Source organism: Rhinolophus sinicus, chromosome 1, assembly GCF_057876585.1.
Source record: "Rhinolophus sinicus isolate RSI-liver-muscle chromosome 1, RSI-T2T, whole genome shotgun sequence".
Classification (NCBI taxonomy): Eukaryota; Metazoa; Chordata; class Mammalia; order Chiroptera; family Rhinolophidae; genus Rhinolophus; species Rhinolophus sinicus.
Window position 1 is genome coordinate 1,935,737 of NC_142501.1, and position 17,600 is coordinate 1,953,336.

The window sequence follows — 17,600 nt, forward strand, 5'->3', positions numbered from 1 at the left end:
AAACCCTTGTCAGTAACACCTGAATCTCTCACTGCTTCCTAAACTCTGCCTTCCAAGTGGATAGAAAAGAGCCCTCCACATTGGTCCTCAGGGCAGCAAGAAGGAGTCAGGAGGTGGCACCCCACAACTCCCCCCAAAGCCAGAAGTGGGGCCTAAGGGGCACGGAAGGCAAAGGCAGTTTGAAAGGGCAGACAGGCCTGCCAGGGGGGTGACCAGCTGTGCCTCAGAGCAGCACCCATGGGCAGGAACCAGCTCTCCCATCAGCATCCATGGAGTATACAGGGTTCCCCTCTGAGGGTGGAGCCTTGGGCATGGGGTCCTCAAGGGACCAGCCCAGGGGCTTCGGAAACTTCTGCCCAGCCAGACCATCCCCTCCCCCCATTTCCAGGGCACAGTGTGGTCCCTTCAAGTCCCCACCCTGGGAAGGAAGTAGGAGAGCAGGACAGATGGGGGGTGGTGTGTGTGTGGGGGGGGTGGAGGTATGGAGAAGGCAGGAGGCCAGATGGGGTGCCAAAAGGTGGTGTGACTTCCATAAGATTGGCTTCCTAACACACGTTCAAAATTACAGACAGGAGTCTGTTTCAGGGATTCTGAAGTGGTGCCGAGAGAGTGATGTTTCTGGGGCAGAAAGTAGAAATTGGTGTGGGTCCCCAAAGGGAAAGGAAGCGAGGCAGAAGGCAGCTACAGAAAGGTGGCACCAACCACACAGGGCAGCCACGAGGCCACAGGGAGAATGGGGGGAGTGCCCAGGACCACAGAAAAGCCAAATAGCTGGGGAGGGGGTGCAACTCCAGAGTGGGCCCCAGAACCACGCATATTGGGCAGGCAGCTTTGGTTGGGAGTGAGGGTGGGAGCTGCAGGAACCCCTGGTCGGCCAGCCTCCAGGCTCACGCCCGCTTGGGTCTCTGTTGGGTGCTCAGCTCCCTGTCAGCACCCACAAGGACGGAGAGGACAGAAGCCCTGGTGTTTGAGGCCCCTGAGTGCCTTCTGTCTCAGACAGACACAGCAAGGCCAGATCAAGGACAGAGAGGTGGATGGGGCACGGGGAGAGGACAGGGAGGGGTGGGACAGAGAGAGCCATGGCTGGACAAGGGAGGCCCGTGGATGTGGGACAGGACCCTCCCCACACCGCTCTGCTCACCGAGCTGCCGCGATGGGCGACTTCTTTGCTGGGTCCAGCAGGCCACCCAGGCCGCCGACGGGTTCCTCCCCCAGGGAGCGCGTGTCTTTGTTCAGCTGCTGCAGGCGGGAGCTGAGCTCACTGATCACAGTTGGTTTGTCGTCTTCGGGCCCGGGGAGCCCCCGGCTGTCCATGGGGTCGCCCCACAGCTTGGACCTTCTCTGGAAGAGGTAGCGAGGACGAGCAGGCCCAGCGGCAGAGGCGGCGTGGTGCTGCTGGGCCATGAGCTCACTGTCCGAGGACTGCTTCAGCAGAGGGTCCCTGAAGGTCACCGGCCCCTTCCCCAGTGGGGACTTGAGCTTGGGCTTCGGAGGCACTGGTGGCTTCTCGAGTAGAAAAGTGTGTCCATCAGCGAAGGAGGTGTGGGTGTCGGTGAGCTCCCCGCTCTCAGAGCTCAGGGTGGACATGCTGGACACCGTGGAGATGGTGCTTGTGGTCTCCAGGTGGGGGTCGCTAGAGCTGCGCGTGTCGGCCTCCTCCACCCCTGAGTCGGCTGCAGACTCAGGGGCAGGGGGCGGCTCACTGCTCGGCTTCCCTGAGGCCGGGCCTGGCACCGTGGTGGGTGAGGGGCCTGGGCCGGGCAGTGGGGTGGCCAGCAGGACCCCATTGGCAAACTCTTCGGGGGGTGGCACTAGCCCGATGCGAGCCAGCTCCTCTCTGGTCTCCTCGTCGCTGGAGGACAACTGGGCAGGTGGCAGGTTCACTGCAAATACCAGCTCTGGCTCCTCCTCTGAGCTGCCCTGGCCTGGCCCAGCGTCTGTCGGGGTGCTGCCAGGGGGCTGGGCCCGGGGGCTAGGCAGGGGCTCTGCCACCACGGCTGACTGTGTGGGTGCAGGGGCCAGCTCCGGGGTGCCGGGGGGCTCCTCTTCGGGCCCCAGTCCACTGGGGCCCTGCCCATTGCTGGTGGCATGCACAACAATGAGACCGGCTGGCCGCTGCAGGGACGTGTCCAGGACACTGAGGATCATGGACTTTTTGTCCTCGGGCGACTTCCGCTCCTCCCGGGGAGCTTTCTCCGGCTCCCTGCGAGCAGGCACAGGGACCCAGGCTGGGCTCCTCGGGGAGAAGGCTGGGGAGGCCAGGGCCCCTCTCTCAGCGTCGCGGGCTTGAACGTCCACAAAAAGAGGCCCAGAGCGGTCAGTGTCAGGGCTGTGCACAGGCGTCGGGGACCGGGAGGGCGTCTGGGAGGCCAGTGCCCGCTCGCGGGCTGCCAGGGCAAGAGCCAGGGGCGAGCTGGGGTCCAGGGGTTTGCCGGTGAGTGGGTGGATGAAGGTGGAGCCGGAAGGCCCAAGGCTTGGACCGCTGACCAATGGCTTCAGAGCAGAGACAGGGGAGGGCAGCAGCAGGTCGCGGCCGGTGGTGGCGCCGGCCCCCAAGAGGCGCTCATCGATGGAACGAGAGGGCTGCAGGGAGGGCAGGTCGGCGCTGGGGGGGCTGCCCTCGATGGCTCCCACCGACAGGAACACGGTGGAGCGGCGCCGCTCCTCCAGCCGCCGGTCCTTGCCCGTGCCCGGGCCGCCAAACCCGAGCCCGGGGCCGTCCCCAGGGCCGTAGTCGAGGCCGCTCGGCCGTGGCCCGCGGTGCGTCGGGGAGGGCTCGCGGGCAAAGCTGCCGCCGCCCGGGCCCGGGCTGCCAACGGCCAGGGCCGCGCGCTCTTGTGCGTCCTCCACCTGCAGCTGCTTCACCAGCGGGCTCTTGCGGCGCTGAGGCTTGGATGGCGCGAAGAGGCTGGCACTGAAGGCGCCCAGGTTGGCGTAGGGGCTGTCGGGGCCCGGTGGCCTCGGCCGGCGCTTGGAGCGCTCTGGCGGGGTGGCCGCGGGCGGGGGACGGGAGACGTCGCCCACCTCGGGCGCCGAGTCCTGCAGGATGATCATGGAGCGTGCGCGCTTCTGCCTCTCCGGGTAAGGCAGCGGGCCCAGGGGCGCGCCGGGCTCGTACAGGCCCGTGCTCCCCGCGCCCAGGCGCGCTTCCAGGCCGGGTTTGAAGCTGGAGCGCACCGTGTCATAGGCGCGGCCCGGTGGGGGCGGCGGCGAGAAGGCGGGGGGCGGCCCCGAGTCCAGGTAGTAGGGGGCGGGCGGGGGCGGTGGCGCGGTCTGCGGTGGGGGTGGGATTCCGCGGCCCTCTCGTGCCGAGTCCTGCATGGACGTGCTTCGCGGGAAGCGCCCCTCCAGCAGGGACGCCAGCTTCTCATCCTCCCCTGCGGACAGAGGCCCCGGTGAGACCGGCGAGATGCTGGGACCCGTGCTTTCCAGGGCCCCCTCCGGACCCAGCGCGTGCCGTCCGCAGAGGCCGACCCTGCCGCGACTCCATCCTAGGGCAGCCCCGTTGCCGGTCGCAGGAGTTGCCAGGACGTCCCTTATAAATCAGCAGGGAGGCGCTAGCCCGACCCGGAGGACAGTATCAGACCAGGCGTGGGGGCTGGGATTGAAGAGCAGGAGGCACTCGGGGAGCCGGGAGCAGGCGATCTGAGCAAGACCCCCAGACTGGGCTCCTCCCTGGGTTCTCAAGACCTGCGCCCCAAGCCCCGTGGTGGTTCAGGAAGGTTCTTGCGAAACTTGGGAGGTACCAGTTCAGATATAGGGTACAGGGTCTCAGCCAGCAGAGGCTGTGAGAAAGGACCCAAACTGACTCCCAGGGTTGGGGCCAAGACCTGCTCAAGCCCCGGGACATCAAGAGGGCACATCGGAGACAGAGCATAGGGGCAGCCCCCAGTCACGGGGACAGAATTGCAGAGGAGAGCTAGGGACCCTGTGCAGGGCCTCCCACCCAAGATAGCACTTTGCAGAACTACCAGCAGAGCAAGCGTCACTGGGTTGCCTGGTAGCCCCCAGAGGCAGGAGGGAGATGGTCAGAAAGGAGGGGGATTCTCCCGCAGCAGGAGTGATGCATTGTGGGCAAGGGGACTGCAGGACTGTGGCCTGTGCAGCCGTGCCTATGGCAAGAGAGAGCTGATGCCCAGGTGAGGGGTGTTTGGTGCAAAGTGAAGCCCAGAGAGCCACGTGGTTGGGACGGGACCAGGAGAGGCTGCCAAGAGGCCACTGCGGTTACCCAGAAATGCAGTAAGGTCACGTGGAAGGGAGGACAGGAAGGAGGATTAAAATGGAACTGACCATTTTAGGCTGACCACCTAACTCAGTTCAGTTTTACTTCCTATTGGCTGTGTGGCCCCAAGCCAGGTCCTGAGCCCCTCTGAGCCTTGGCTCTCTCAGGGGCAACACTGACTTTCAAAGTGAACCCCACTATGCCTGCCTTATTCAGACATCATTAGGGTCCGAGCAAGCAGGGCTGGAGTGCTCAGGGGCCCTGTCTTCCTGCAGCCTGGCTAGAACCTGGCAGGACTTCTCGGGGACACCTGTGCTGCAGGCATGCTCGATGGCCCAGTCCAGGAGAGCAGCTGAATGGCTCCCATCTACACCTGGCCTCACTCTGGGCTGGGCTGTATTTTTATGAACTCACCATAATGTAGCTTGCCTGTCCCCAACCACTCCTCCTTTGGCCAGCAGTGCTGTCACCAGGCCTCCCACATCTTTGCGGCTCGTCCTGCACAGAGCTCTTGATCCCCGGTACAGCAAGCGTGGGCTTTTGTGCAGAGGCTTTGCTGTGTGGTGTTAACCTCCTGCCACTTCCGTTTCCCCATCTCAGGGGCTGAGTGAACTGGCGCCATTACAACTGAGCACAGGGCCAAGCAGCCCAAAGTGGCCCAGGTGGGTGGCTGAGGTCGTTGTCATCATCGTGAGGTCTGCCTTCCACCCATACTAGGCACAGGGCAGTGCCTGGACCTCCCCGCTGCATCCTGCGCAGTAGGTAAGCTCCCAGCAGCCTGTGTGAGTCTGCCACACAGGGAAGGCCAGTGCTCCTGGGGGCTGTAGGAGGCCTAGCGTGCCACGCTATAACTTGGGGTGAGGACAAGTCACTGGCCTTGGGATGAAATGGGGTCTGTCCTGCTGCCATCTGGGGTGAGGTGGGGCCCTCTACCCTGACCACAGCAGCGAGCCGTTTCCCCCGTACCTGCTGGGCTGGCCAGAGATGCTGGCCCTGCGTCCTCGCACAGGAGCAGCTTGTGGGTACAGCCCCTTGGGGAGCCTCGCAGTGGCCTTGGAGATAAGTTCTAGATGGTCCCCATGTTTATGGGTCAGGTATCCTGAGTTTCAAGGACGGAATCATGTGCCCAGGGCCACACAGCCAGGACAAGGGGTGGGAGCCCCAGAACTGTGACAAGTCAACAATTGTGTTGGCAGTAGGCATAGATCAAGACAAGGCGGATTGAAGACGAGCCCCTCTGAGCTCGGTCATGGCCCAAGCACAGGAGGTCTGGGAGGAACGAGTGTGGAAGAGCTGCGACCCCCACCAGGGCCCGTGTCCTGCTGGGCATGCACTTAGGTCTGGACCTGTCAGTCCTGGGGCTGGCTGTGGCTGAGGGACAGGCCTGGGCAGAATGAGGGCAGGTGGGCAACAGTGAGTGCTGGTAGAACCAGGTCAGAGGGAGGCAGACACAGATGAGGAGGAAGCAGGAGAGGACCCCAAAACAACAAGACCATAGATGGTCCCCTGGTGGATGAGGGTGCTATCTGCTCTGCACAAGGCCCCATCTGCCCAGAGGGATGGACCAGTAGGTGGAGCTGGCAAGAGGTCACGAGACCAGAGCTGTGTGGTACAGGAGGCACGGAGGCCAAGCTGGGCTGCAAAGTCGTTAAGAAGGCAGACCCCCGATTTGTCTGGGGAGCAGAGAGTAAGGAAACCATGCAGGACACCCAGGGTTTAGGCCAGGGATGTCGGGGTGGGGGTAGAGTGCCTCTCAGCTCCAAAGTAGTTGCAGTGTCATCTACCTTCGTCCCCACACTCCCACCTACAGAAATGACCCACAGAAGCCCAAGGACCATGCCACACACAATGGATGGCAGTTATCAGCAATTCACCCATCATCTTCCAGAACCCCCCCACTTCTCCTCCATGTCTAAGCTCACCCCTCCCACTAGGCTTCCATGACACCCCAGTGTGGTTGCTGCCCCTAGTCGTCTCCACTTGTACATGCTCCTTCACACTCACCATGTAACTGCTGAGCTGAGCTGCCTGCACACGGGTCACCTCTCCCAACTGAGCCCCCACACCTGGCCCAGGGTCAGCCTAGAGTGGGCACCCATCATCTGGGGGCCTGGGATGAATGAGGCATTGAGGTTTTGGCAGCTGGTTGGCCAGATAGGTGAACAGAAGACAGGTAAGGCAGCTGTGTGACCTTGGGCAAGTCATTTGACCTCTGCCTCTGTTCCATCACCTGTACATGGAGACACTAGTAGTGTTACTTCCACAGGGTTACTCTTGGTATCACAGGAAGCAGCGAGCATAACACAGCTGGACTAAGTGCTGAATGGGCATTTACTGGTTCACAGATGACAGCTGGGGTGAGGTGTACATGGCTGGATGGATGACAGGTGGCCGGATGGACAGAAAAGCAAACAGGTCTGTGGGTGGATGGACAGGTGAACAGGTGAGGGGGACTGGATGCCTAGAGGAATTAGCAGTGGGCAGGGCTTGTTAGATGGCCAGGCCTAGGGTCAGAGAGGAAATGACCACCTGTGGGGCGTGACAGCAGCTGGGCTGTGATGAGGTCCCCAGGAAACAGGTGCAGAAGGCAGAGACTAAGGACACGGCCTTGAGAAGGATCCATACTGGTGAGGGAAGGACTGGACAGATGTCACTAGAACCGAGGGGAAAACTGGGAGAAGTTTCATGGACCAGGAAGCAGCAAAATCAAATGCTAACTGAGGTCAGAAAGGAGGGCTGCTCAAGTGTCCACTGGGAGGAAAGCCCTGGTGAGTCTGGTGGGAACAATTTCAGTTTTAGGTACAGAGCAGGTGGGGGATGGGAGACAGCAAGTCCAGGTGACTCCAGAGAAAACTGGCTGTAAAGGACATGAGAGGTGTTGAGCAATACAGTTTCAAGGGGAGGATAGATTTAGAACCAGAAACACGGCATGTACTCAGGCATCCAGGATAGAAGACAGAAGACTCAGGGATGGGATGCTGGTGTCAGTGGGAGGAATAGGAGGGGGTGACCACAGGATGGGAGCAGATGGATGGGGTGACCACTGAAACGGGAGTAGTGGTTGGGGGGGGAGCGCCCACAGGATGGGGAATGGTGGATGGGGGTATGCGGGGAGACTCAAGGGTCTGTTTCACAAAGTATTTCTGGGTTTGGGGAAAGGCTGACCCCCACATTATGTCCACTAACACATGAGATTCCGGGGCTGGTGCCCAGGAAGGCAGGGCTCTGAGGGAAACTGGAAACCCAGGTGAGGGAGGGGAGGCAGTGGGTCCTCCCGCCATAGCTCCACCTCATTCCTCCCCGCTGCTTCAGCCCCCAGCCCAGCCCCGCCCCACTCCTCCCACTGCGTGCAGCCCCCAGCCCAGCCATACCTACAGACTTGGTCCGTGGAATGACTTTCCGCAGGGAGCCCGGCAGCTTCTCTGGGCCTGGGAGGCCCTGGCGTTCAAACAGTGACTGTGGGAGTCGGGGAGCGTATATGGAGGTCCTAGGGTCCTGGGGCTCCCAGGTGCCCACCCAGCCCCACCATCCTCTTCCTGAGCCTAAGGTCACACACCCCATGCACTAACTCCAAGGGTGCTGCTGCTGTGGTGCCTGCGCAGACAGCAGCGGCACAGCCGGTGGGGCCTGGGCACTGTTGCGTGGGGCTGATGCAGCCACGGCCAGAGCAGACCGGCCCTGAGCTCCACCCAGTGAGGCTGGGGCAGCAGCTCAGAGGCACCAAATGGGAGAAGTGGGCTGGGGGACAGACACACCATGATGTGGCATGAACAGAGTGCTCTAGCTGGTCCTGGCACAGAACCTGCCTCAGGCAGGAGGCACTGAAAGCCACAGCCAGAGCAATGAGAACTCAACACATGTCCAACTGTGGGCATTCAGGGGGCTGATGGCCCCAAGTGTCTCCAGGAGAGGCTGTGGGTCCTTCACAAGCACACCTGGAGACCTGGAGTGAGGTACAAAAGACGGACCCCCGCCCCAGAAAGTGCCCCGCCCAGCATTACTCCCCTCGGCCCACGCCCCGCCCAGCGTCACGCCCCACCCCCCAGGCGGCTCACGCTGATCTCTGCCGGGGTGATCCTCCGGCTGGTGGGCCGCTGTTTGACGGTAGCAGCTCTTGAGTCGGCGTCCGCGATGTCTGGCCTCAGTGTGGGCTCCGCGGCAGCCGCCAGGACCTCGTCTAGTTTCTCTGCACAGCCAAGGAGGCGCTGTCTCAGCCGCCAGGACCCGGAGCCCACCACCGCCCTGCAGCCACACTGCTGCGTCTACCCCGTGCTGCCGAGGCCCCTGGGGCCCAGCTCAGAATCCTCGGTCCCCAGGTACACAAGCCCCTCACACACCAGAATGCAGACCCCGCTCCAGCCTGCCTCTGCATCCTCAGGGAGGCTCCATGGGACCCCACGGACCCGTCCAGGAAAAGCCTGACTGACCATTAGAGGACTGGGGCAGGGCAGCCTGCAAGCACAGGTCTTGCTGAGGATCACTGTTTCCTGTGCCTTTCATTTCTGTCCTCAGCACAGGGCACGACAGTGTGTCCCCACTACACCAGGACGGACCCTGATGTACAGCCGAGGCCCACAAAAGATGTGAATAAGACGGATGAACTGCAAACAGCGCAGCGCCCCAACACAGGCTCTGCGCAGACCAGACCACAGAACCTCCATCCAGGATGGGGGTGCGGAGCAGAGGATGAGGGGGGCAGGCTGAGGGGCTTCTACCGGGCCCCTTGGGAAGCGGTCGGGGGAGGGGCAGGCAGACCCAGGGGGAAAGCCACCAGACTCAGCCAGCCTCTCAAATCCATTATTTAAAAAGCTTGTTTTTAAATTAAAGCAGTTTGATGCTTTTAAAAGCGGTTTTTAACCATTAACGTGACTTGGTAATTTTGCTAAGCAAACACGTGTGTCTGAGAGCTCTCGGCTCTGGTTGGATGACTGGGGTGGGTCCACTCGGGTCCAGCACGTGGAGCGCAGCGCCAGTGTCCACCTGGCTGCCACGCTGACCCTCAGCAGCCTCACCCACTCCACCTGTCAGTCAGGATCCAAATCCCAAAGCCCTTGGCGACTCATGGGCTGGGCCAACCCTGGCGGCACGTGTGTCATGTCACCCTGTCCCTTCAGTCTCCATGTGGGAGAACTGTGGTCGGCCACTGCCACCTGCCCAGCAGCTGCTGTGGGGAGGAAACAACTCCTCTGAGTAGCGGGAGGCCCAGACCAGACCCACCCCGCACGCTGACTGTCCTGGCCTAACATCTCTGTGACATTGTTTCCTCATCTGATGGAACAGGCATAAGTGTCCTGAGAATCGGCACCGACAAACGAATGCTACAGCTGTGCCTGCCAGACACGGCCGCTCCCGACCCCAGTGCCTGCAGGCCTCCGGTCAGAAACAGCTGGTACCCTTCCTTGGGGCCTGAGCACAGGAGCGCAACACGCTCCAGCGCACCAGCAACATGCACCCAGCCAGCCCATCTCCAAGCCCCTGGGCCCGGGCCCAAGGGCACAGCAGGTTCATACAATAGAGGGTCCTCGTTTTGTAATGAAATGACTGACCTTTGGAAGCCAAGGTCACCAGCACCACCTGTTAAGTCCTGGATGACTTCCGGGTTACAGAGCTCTACTGGGATCCTGTGCTCTCCGCCCACGGCAGCCACATGAAGACAGTGCCACCACCCCCATTCTACCCAAGAAGCGCTAGGAGACTGAGTGCCGGGATCACAGGCCCAAGATGAAGACATCAGACTGGCACGCAGGCAACACGCCCACGGGTCTCGGGGCACCAGCTCACCTGAGCTGTGCGTTCAGAGGCTGTGTCTCTGGGCCCAGAACTTGGCAGAGACCCGACACAGCAACCCCGTGGGGGTGGCGCAGCAGATGCTGTTGCCACCGGGGGCAGTGCCCAGGCCAGAAGAGAATTGTTTTCAAGGGAGAAAGAACCCTGAAGGCTACAAGCCAGTGAGGGCAACACCAACCCCCAACAGAATCAGGGAATACCTTCTGAAATAAGCTCTTTAGACACTTCGAGGAGGAAGTGAAGCCCATTGGGAAGCAGGTCTGGGCACCAGCCTCACGACACAGCTGTCAGGACACGACATGTGTGCGCACAGGCAGACCCACTGTCTCAACAAGAGGGGGTGAGGGCCTGCGGGGCGATGACTCGCCTGTCACTGCCCCTACCCTGGGGGAAGCGTGCAGGCCACAGTACAGCACCCTAGGAGCCCCGCTAATGAGCTGAGGACAAAGCCAGTGTGTTCCAGAAATAGCTTGTGTGCCAGCCTCAAAGGTGTGCAGCCAAGTGTCCCTAGAGGGAGACCTCGTCACTGGTTTTAATGCCTGAAAAGACACTAGGGAAAGCACTTCATGTGGGACAGGAGAACTCACAGGGCTGCAGGTCGTGCAGGAAAGCATGGGCTGCAAGACGAGGTAAGCGTGCGCCCGGCGGGCCTCAGAGGGAGGGACGCATGGGCATCAGGCACACAAAGGAGGGACTGCAATCACCTCGGGCTTCCGTCTGGCCCAGACTCCTGTGCAGGAGAGGTGGCCGAGGCTGGCCGAGGCCAGGCCCCAAGTGCTGGACCCGGGTCCAGGCCCAGACTGTGTCCCCACATGGATGCTGGCAACCAGGCTGGACACACGGGAAGGAGCCTCGGAGGACTTGGGGGCTGAGGCCTGAAGGGAGGAGTGAGAGGTGCAGAAGACAAGCCCGGACAATGTTGGGCAGGGAGCTCCAAGCCCCTTACCCAGGGCTGCGGGGCCCAGGCTCCTGCTCGGAAGGGACTGTCACACTGGGCTTGACTCCAAAATAGATCTGACACCAGGCACAGGGGAACCCAGAGCATAGGCAGCAGGAAGCAACACAGGGCAAGTCAAGCACCTGACACTCCTGTGCCCACCAGCCGTCGCTGCCTTCCACGGTCACCATGTTCCACAAGCGAGTGCCACAGCTGGGCTCTCTGGACCCCCACCCCCGGCCCGGCTCCAGACTTCCACGAGCCTGAGCCCCAGGGCCCATGACTGAGCCTCACTGTCACACCCCCAGGTGGCCACACCCCTGGGAACTCCCTGTCTCTCTCTCCAGGTCCTACTGTGCCCCCACCAGATCCCAGAGAGAAGGTCACCAAGAGGGTACAACCCAGGCTCCCAGACCACCGGGACTGCAACTGGAACCTCTCACACACCAGCACTTCCCTGGATGAGGTCAGGCGAAGCTGGGGCCCTGGGGACACAGCAGGTGACTCACCCCCTTTCCTTCTCCGAATGGAGGCTTGGAATCAAGAAACAGAGCAAAGGGGGTAAGAGGCAGGCTTTGTCCCTCAGCACCCGGCCCCCTTCCCCAGCCCTCCCAACCACCAGGACCTCCCAGATCCCCACAGCCCCAAACCTGCACACCCCCCATCAGACCACGAGTGGCAAATACACCCCAATGCCAAGTTGGCACACGGCTTGAAATGCAAGATGGAAATAACCACAAGCAGGGACATGTTTTTGTGTGCACACACACGCTTCTGCAGTCCACTCAAAGATGTGCACACATGCTCTCACACATACATGTGCACATCCACACATCTACACATGCACGCCCAGTCCAACACGTGCACACACGTACAGCCACACATGTGCACACATGCATATCCACCCACATGCTTGTGCACATCCACACGCATGCACATACATATGGAGACATCCATGCACAACTATATCATATTCAGTTCACATTTTTTTAGAGGAAAGGCAAAGCCCATAAAAACCAAGTTCTGAGGCCACTGATGGCTTCACTGGTCACTCTGGGGCATTCTGTGCAGTGTTTCTAACAAAGGGCAGGTTCATGTGTTCACCAGGCTGCGGCCAGTTAGACTGCACACTGACATTCTCATTACAAAAGAAAAAGGGACCCAGAAATTCCAGATTTATCATAGGAAAGCAGACGGACAGGAGGGGCTTCGGACCCTGGCTTGGGTCCCCACTGACCTCTCCAGCCCAGCACACCCTTGTTGAAGCTGAGTAGGTGAGCACGTGGTGACCAGAGGCACCCCAATGCAGGAGGGCACTGGGGGTGCTCTGCCCGCCTCCTCCTGCCACCTGTGTCTGAAGGGTCTCTGCCCAGACCCTCCCTCAGGGACTCTTCCTCTGCTTCCCTTTTCTGCCAGCCTCCTCAACCCTGCATTTCTCGCGTGCCACCTCTGCTCACACCATGCCGCCCCAGGGGGCCCTTCCCTCCTGTAACCTGAAGGACTGTGCTTCTCCCTGCCTTGTCAGTGGCAAGCAGCCACCCTTGCCACCTGGTTTTTCTGTCGTCACACTTTTTCTTTCTTTCCAGCTGTTGAGGCCATCTTCTCTCTAGACTACAGGACCCTGAATATTCCACTAGCTCTCGACAGTGTGACATGCACCTGACACAGCAATGAGACAGCACATCTTATTTCTATATCTGAAGGTGCAAACGCTGGATGCTGGGCTGCCTTAGGAACGTGGGGAAATCCTGATGTGGCCTAGCTACCTCAAACCAGGTGTTTCTCAAGAAGGTCGGTAAGTGGACTGGATTCCCAGGACAGCTGTCCCCTGGGAGTGGGAGTGGCTCCCCACCCCTCAGTGGAGCAACGGCGAGCTAGTGCCCAGCTTCAACCAAAGCTGTGACCTGGCTCAGCAGGAACGAGGCTCTGTGCTAAGCTGTCCCCTCGTCATCCTTCCCCACTCTGCTCAGGAAGAGCCGGTGAGGATGATGCTGACCTGAGCTGCAAGACTGAGCCCCCTGGAAGACGAGAGTCATGCGGCAGCAGAGGGAACACCCGACAGGGGGCAGATAGGAAGGAGGCTCAGCTGCTCACTGCTTTCTTCAGACAGCAGCAGCCCAGAGGCCCTGGGTCCCTGGATTACACACCCAGGCTGCCCAAGCCCCTCTTCGTCCTTTCTGAGCGTGGCTATATGATAGCCTCTGGAAGGAGACTCCTGGGACTCACCCACCAGACCCAGCTGCCTAGTGGTATGGGGGCATCAATCAGAGTGATGCATCAGCTCTCAGTGACAAGCCTTAGACCCCTGTGATCCTGGGGCCTGAAGTGTGCTAGCTTCTCTGCCTCACTTGTGAATGAGTGGGCTTAGCTACGTGCAGAATTCCCCACCAGGTGGAGGAGCATTTTCACATCAGTCTTTGCAGTCATTGTTCCACTGTCTTCTAGGATCTACTGTCCTTGTGGCAAGTCTGCTGTCCGCCTAACCATCCTAAGTCATCCAGCTTTTGCGGGCAATTAAGATTTCTTTTTGTCTACAATGTTGTGAAGTTTTACTGTGACAATTCCAGATGTAAATTCGTTTTTTATTTTCTCCCTTGGGACTTACCCTTCTTCACACTGGAGCCTCACATCCTTTTCAGTAAATTCTTAACCATTTCCTCTTCAAACCTCACCTCTTCCCCAACCTTTTAATCCTTCCCCTCTGGGACTACCATTAGGCTGGGGTTTTTCACTTGTCCTCCAGACCCCTTATTGGCAATTTGCTCTTTTGCATCTCCTTATCTTTCTCTGCTGTGTTTTGAGTAATCTCCGCACATTTGTCTTCTAAGTCCTATTTTTCACCGCTGGTTCTGTGGAACAACCAGTCCCACCGCAGCGGAGGAATCCTATTTATCCCAGACACACACACATTTTTTAACTTCAGTGGCTACACCTTTTCACCTTTTGTTGTTTCAGTAACAATTCTTTAGGGATCCATTTAAAATTAGCCTTTACTTTTTTTTTTTCTTTTTTTTTTGGGGGGGGGGGCTTTGTCCTGTTCTTTCCTTATGAGTTCTTTCTTAGATTTCGTATTTAAGCACCTTATTTTGTCTTTTTCATATTCTCTTATGATTTCCGGTTCTATTGATGCGAACTCCACTTCTTGAGCTTGGCTCTAGCTCTCACCTCTCATGGGTCCACAATCACATCTCTCGGCTTTATGGGGCATCAGAACCCCAACACCCAGTCCGTAGACTCGAGATCCTGTCCTGGACTACGGAAGCACCAGCTTCCTCTCACTCTCTTGGCTCTGATTTCTCTCATTTTTGAAACCTGGGGAATTCCTCTTCCTTTGTTTGGAGTTGGTGATAAGTTTTTAAATTTTTATTCTATTCAGTAGAAAATCCTGCCCATGTCAGCCCGGTTAATGTTGGTAGCTGTCCTCCACATTAAACAAAAGTGCAGTCAGGCATACCTGCTTGAAAGAGGGGAGGCTCAGCCTGTGGCCAGGACAAGGTCAGGGCTCAGCCAAGGACCAGGGCCAGGGCTAGGTCCATGAGTAAGTTCAGGAATAATTGTAGGGGGCAGGTAGGGATTCTTCCTATAGCTGTGTTGTGGCTCAGTCTGGAGCCAGGATCAGGGCCTTCCTGTGGCCAGGACTAGGTCAGAGCTCAGCCGAGGACTGGTGTCAGCCTCCCTTCTATGGCTGAAGCAGAGCAAAGTCTGGGACTAGGATTGGGTTTGAAGTATAGAAGGACAGAGCACATGAACAGTCATGTGTATCGGGACATGCTCATGGTCGCATATGTCAGGACATGTCATGTATACCTGCACATACCTACGATTGGGCTATTAACAGTCACGTATATGGAGACACGCCCGATGAGGCTACTGTTAGTCGCTGGGGCTGCGCCCACACGTGCCTGTCAAAGCCTGACACACTCGTGTGCCTGCTGCAGCTCACGAGGGCCTGTCCCATCCCTGTGCCAGTGACACTCACAGGGCCCTAAGGGGTCATCAGCCCACTATGACCACCTGCTTGACCATGAGCAAGCAGGTGCTGAGAGAGTAAAGCAAATGCCAAATGACACAGCCAGTGTCGCGCAGGGCCCAGGGTCCTCCTCCTGCTCTTTCCTTACTTGGGTGAAATGAAGGCGTGAAGTCAGACTGGAGAGCCACGGGCAGCACGTGCACTCGCATGCAGACACGGGTGGGCGAGGCCCTGTCCATCAGTCCTGATTGTCTCACAGTCCATCTCCTGCCCCTTGACCCTCACGCCACCCACATGTCGTCTGCCTCCTCACCCCACAGACACCCAACCCTCCTCCCACACTCCAGCACCCACCCATTTACCTGGGACCTATCATACGTCTGTCTGTCCGTCCTTCCTCCCGACTCGGCCTGGCTTTGGCGCCAGCTCACTGTGCCTGGCCTCCCACCCCGGCTGTGTGCCCGCCGCCCTCCCCCGCAGCTCACCCAGTTCCTCGAGCTCGGCCGTCATGGACTTGGAGCGCAGGGTCAGCGTGGTGCTGGGGGCCCTCTTGGGGGGCTGCGGGGCTGCAAAGAAGAGGGAGGCCTTGGACCTCCTGTCCAGCAGGGGGCAGCGCGGTGCGGCCAGCTGCAGGTGCCACTTGCGCTCAACCGCCTGGATCTCCTCGTACTCCCGCGAGGACGAGTCGCACTGCGCCAGGATCTTGTTCAGGCTGCGACTGGATGCAAACTTCTTCATGGCGCTGGGAGCTCAGGGGTGCGGAGGGCCAGGTTGGCCAGTCGAGGCCGTAGCAGGTGGTCAAGAGCCCCAGTAGGGGTCCCGGTGCTGGCCAGCTCCAGCCTGAGTGCCCACCCTGTAGGCTCCAGAGGCTGAGCAAAGGGCACCAGAGCCATGGGGTGGGGGCTGGGAGGGGTCTCCAGGCAGGCTGGGCTCTTGCTGCTCCAGGGCTCCCCCCAGGCCCTGGAGGCCACTGCCCCTCAGGGAACCAGGGTGTGGTCAGCCAAGACCCGGCCTGGGCGGGCGGGGCCGGCAAAGCCTCCTGAGTCCAGGCAGAGCCGAGACATCGCGGGGAGAAGACGCTCTTCCTGTTCCCTCAGGTGCCGCCTCCCCCTTCCCTCCGACAATAAGCGGAAGGCAGCGTCAACCTCACAGTTGCTATGGCAACCCCGGCCTCCAGGCAGCTGCTGGCAGTGCAGGGAAGGAGGGCTCTGCCACACCAGGGGCTAGGGGAACACCAGGAAGGAGGGAGTGGGGATCTGAGGAGGGCCAACCTGGGGTCAGGGGTCAGAGGCTGGGGGCCGGGGTCAGCAGTCCATCAGGGTTTGGAAAGGCACCAGGCCGACAGGGCGTTCGCCTAGGTTCAGGCATCTGATGTCAGCTGTCTGGGGTTTGGGGTCAGGGGGTGGGCAGAGGAACATTGGCCTGGGGTCAAAGGTCTAAGGTCAGGAGCCAGAGGGCACAGAGGTCTGAAGCCTGACCCCTCACCTCTACGCCGAGCCCCATCTTCTTCCGGCTTCCTTGTCACCGACACAACCTTCATGACAAGACGGTTCCCACCCTGGCGGATCAGCGCCACCACCTGCTTGTGGCCAACCTTCACCACGTTCACCCCGTTCACCTGGGACAGACAGACAGGTAGGTGGGGAGAGGCGGTCCAGGTGTGTCCTCCTCAGGCCAGAGGAGAGCACCCCACCTGGCCGCACAGGTGAGGAGGAGCCTCACCTCGATGAGGAAGTCTCCCGTGCGCAGCCCGGCCCTCCAGGCCACACCCTCCACGTCCACAGACTCCAGGTACTGGAGCGCGGGGAAGGCCGGCGTGGGCGTGAACTCCTCGATGGGGGTCTCTGCTGCGGGGTGGGGGGCGGCAGTTAGGGAGGTGCTTCACCACCGTGTCCAGGTGCAGGCGGCTGCCACGCAGCAACCACCCACAAGTAGTTTACATGCTGAACAGACGACAACTGGAGCAAAGTGACCTGCAGCTGGGAGCAGCAGGCGGGGGCTCAAGAAGAGACAGCCCGGGAATCTGGGACATATCCTGGAGAAACTCCCCGCTCCCCCCACCAAAGGCCCCCCACCCAGTGAGGCCCTCCCTCAGTGAGGCACACTCAGTAGAGATCCTAGAAATCTATAAGGAGAAAGAATCACTGCCTTGTATGGAGACATTCCAGACCAAGGATACAGCAGAAGGGCAAGGAATGGTGGGGCAAGGAGAAGTGCCAGCAGAAGTGTGAGGCAGACAGGCAGGGGCGAAGCAGGGGCAGGGGGAGACGGGGGGAGGTCCATGCCAGGGACACAGGCAAGGCAGGGGCCTGGGGAGAAGCAGGGGCAGGGGTGAGGCGGGGGGCAGGGGTGAGGCGAGGAGGAGAGCGGAGGGGCAGAGCAGAGGCAAGACAAAGAAGACGCTGGAGCAGTTTTCCTGTCAATTTGACATCCCAGCCCCACACACTCACGCTGCCCCCGAACCCTTCATTACCTTTGGCCCCCCGGAGCACGAAACCAAAGCCCTCGTGGTCCCGTTTCTGCAGGACAGCCACCTTGTCGTCAATGACATAATCGCTGACAGAGGAAAGCAGGGAGGGGTGAGGAGAAACCTGCCGGGAAGCATGGCTGGCCAGGCTGACAGCCATGTGTGCCCCACACAGGATCCCACAGGCAGTTCCCACCCCAGGGAGTTGCCCTTGGAT

General features: G+C 60.1%; 1 protein-coding gene across 2 annotated transcripts in view; it reads right to left on the reverse strand.

Moving 5' to 3' along the window:
* The window catches only part of SHANK3 (SH3 and multiple ankyrin repeat domains 3), a 47,006-nt gene that overhangs the window by 9,027 nt on the left and 20,379 nt on the right, over positions 1 to 17,600 (reverse strand). Inside the window, exons 14-21 of one of the 2 annotated variants that reach the window (XM_074326676.2) lie at positions 17,390 to 17,472; positions 16,639 to 16,763; positions 16,402 to 16,534; positions 15,402 to 15,482; positions 11,456 to 11,479; positions 8,278 to 8,408; positions 7,594 to 7,678; positions 1,142 to 3,377 (exon numbers count right to left, since the gene is read on the reverse strand). In XM_074326676.2, the coding sequence (XP_074182777.2) occupies positions 1,142 to 3,377; positions 7,594 to 7,678; positions 8,278 to 8,408; positions 11,456 to 11,479; positions 15,402 to 15,482; positions 16,402 to 16,534; positions 16,639 to 16,763; positions 17,390 to 17,472 (2,898 nt within the window). The remainder of the gene's footprint in view (positions 1 to 1,141; positions 3,378 to 7,593; positions 7,679 to 8,277; positions 8,409 to 11,455; positions 11,480 to 15,401; positions 15,483 to 16,401; positions 16,535 to 16,638; positions 16,764 to 17,389; positions 17,473 to 17,600) is intronic. The other variant, XM_074326677.2, reaches the window with a different exon arrangement.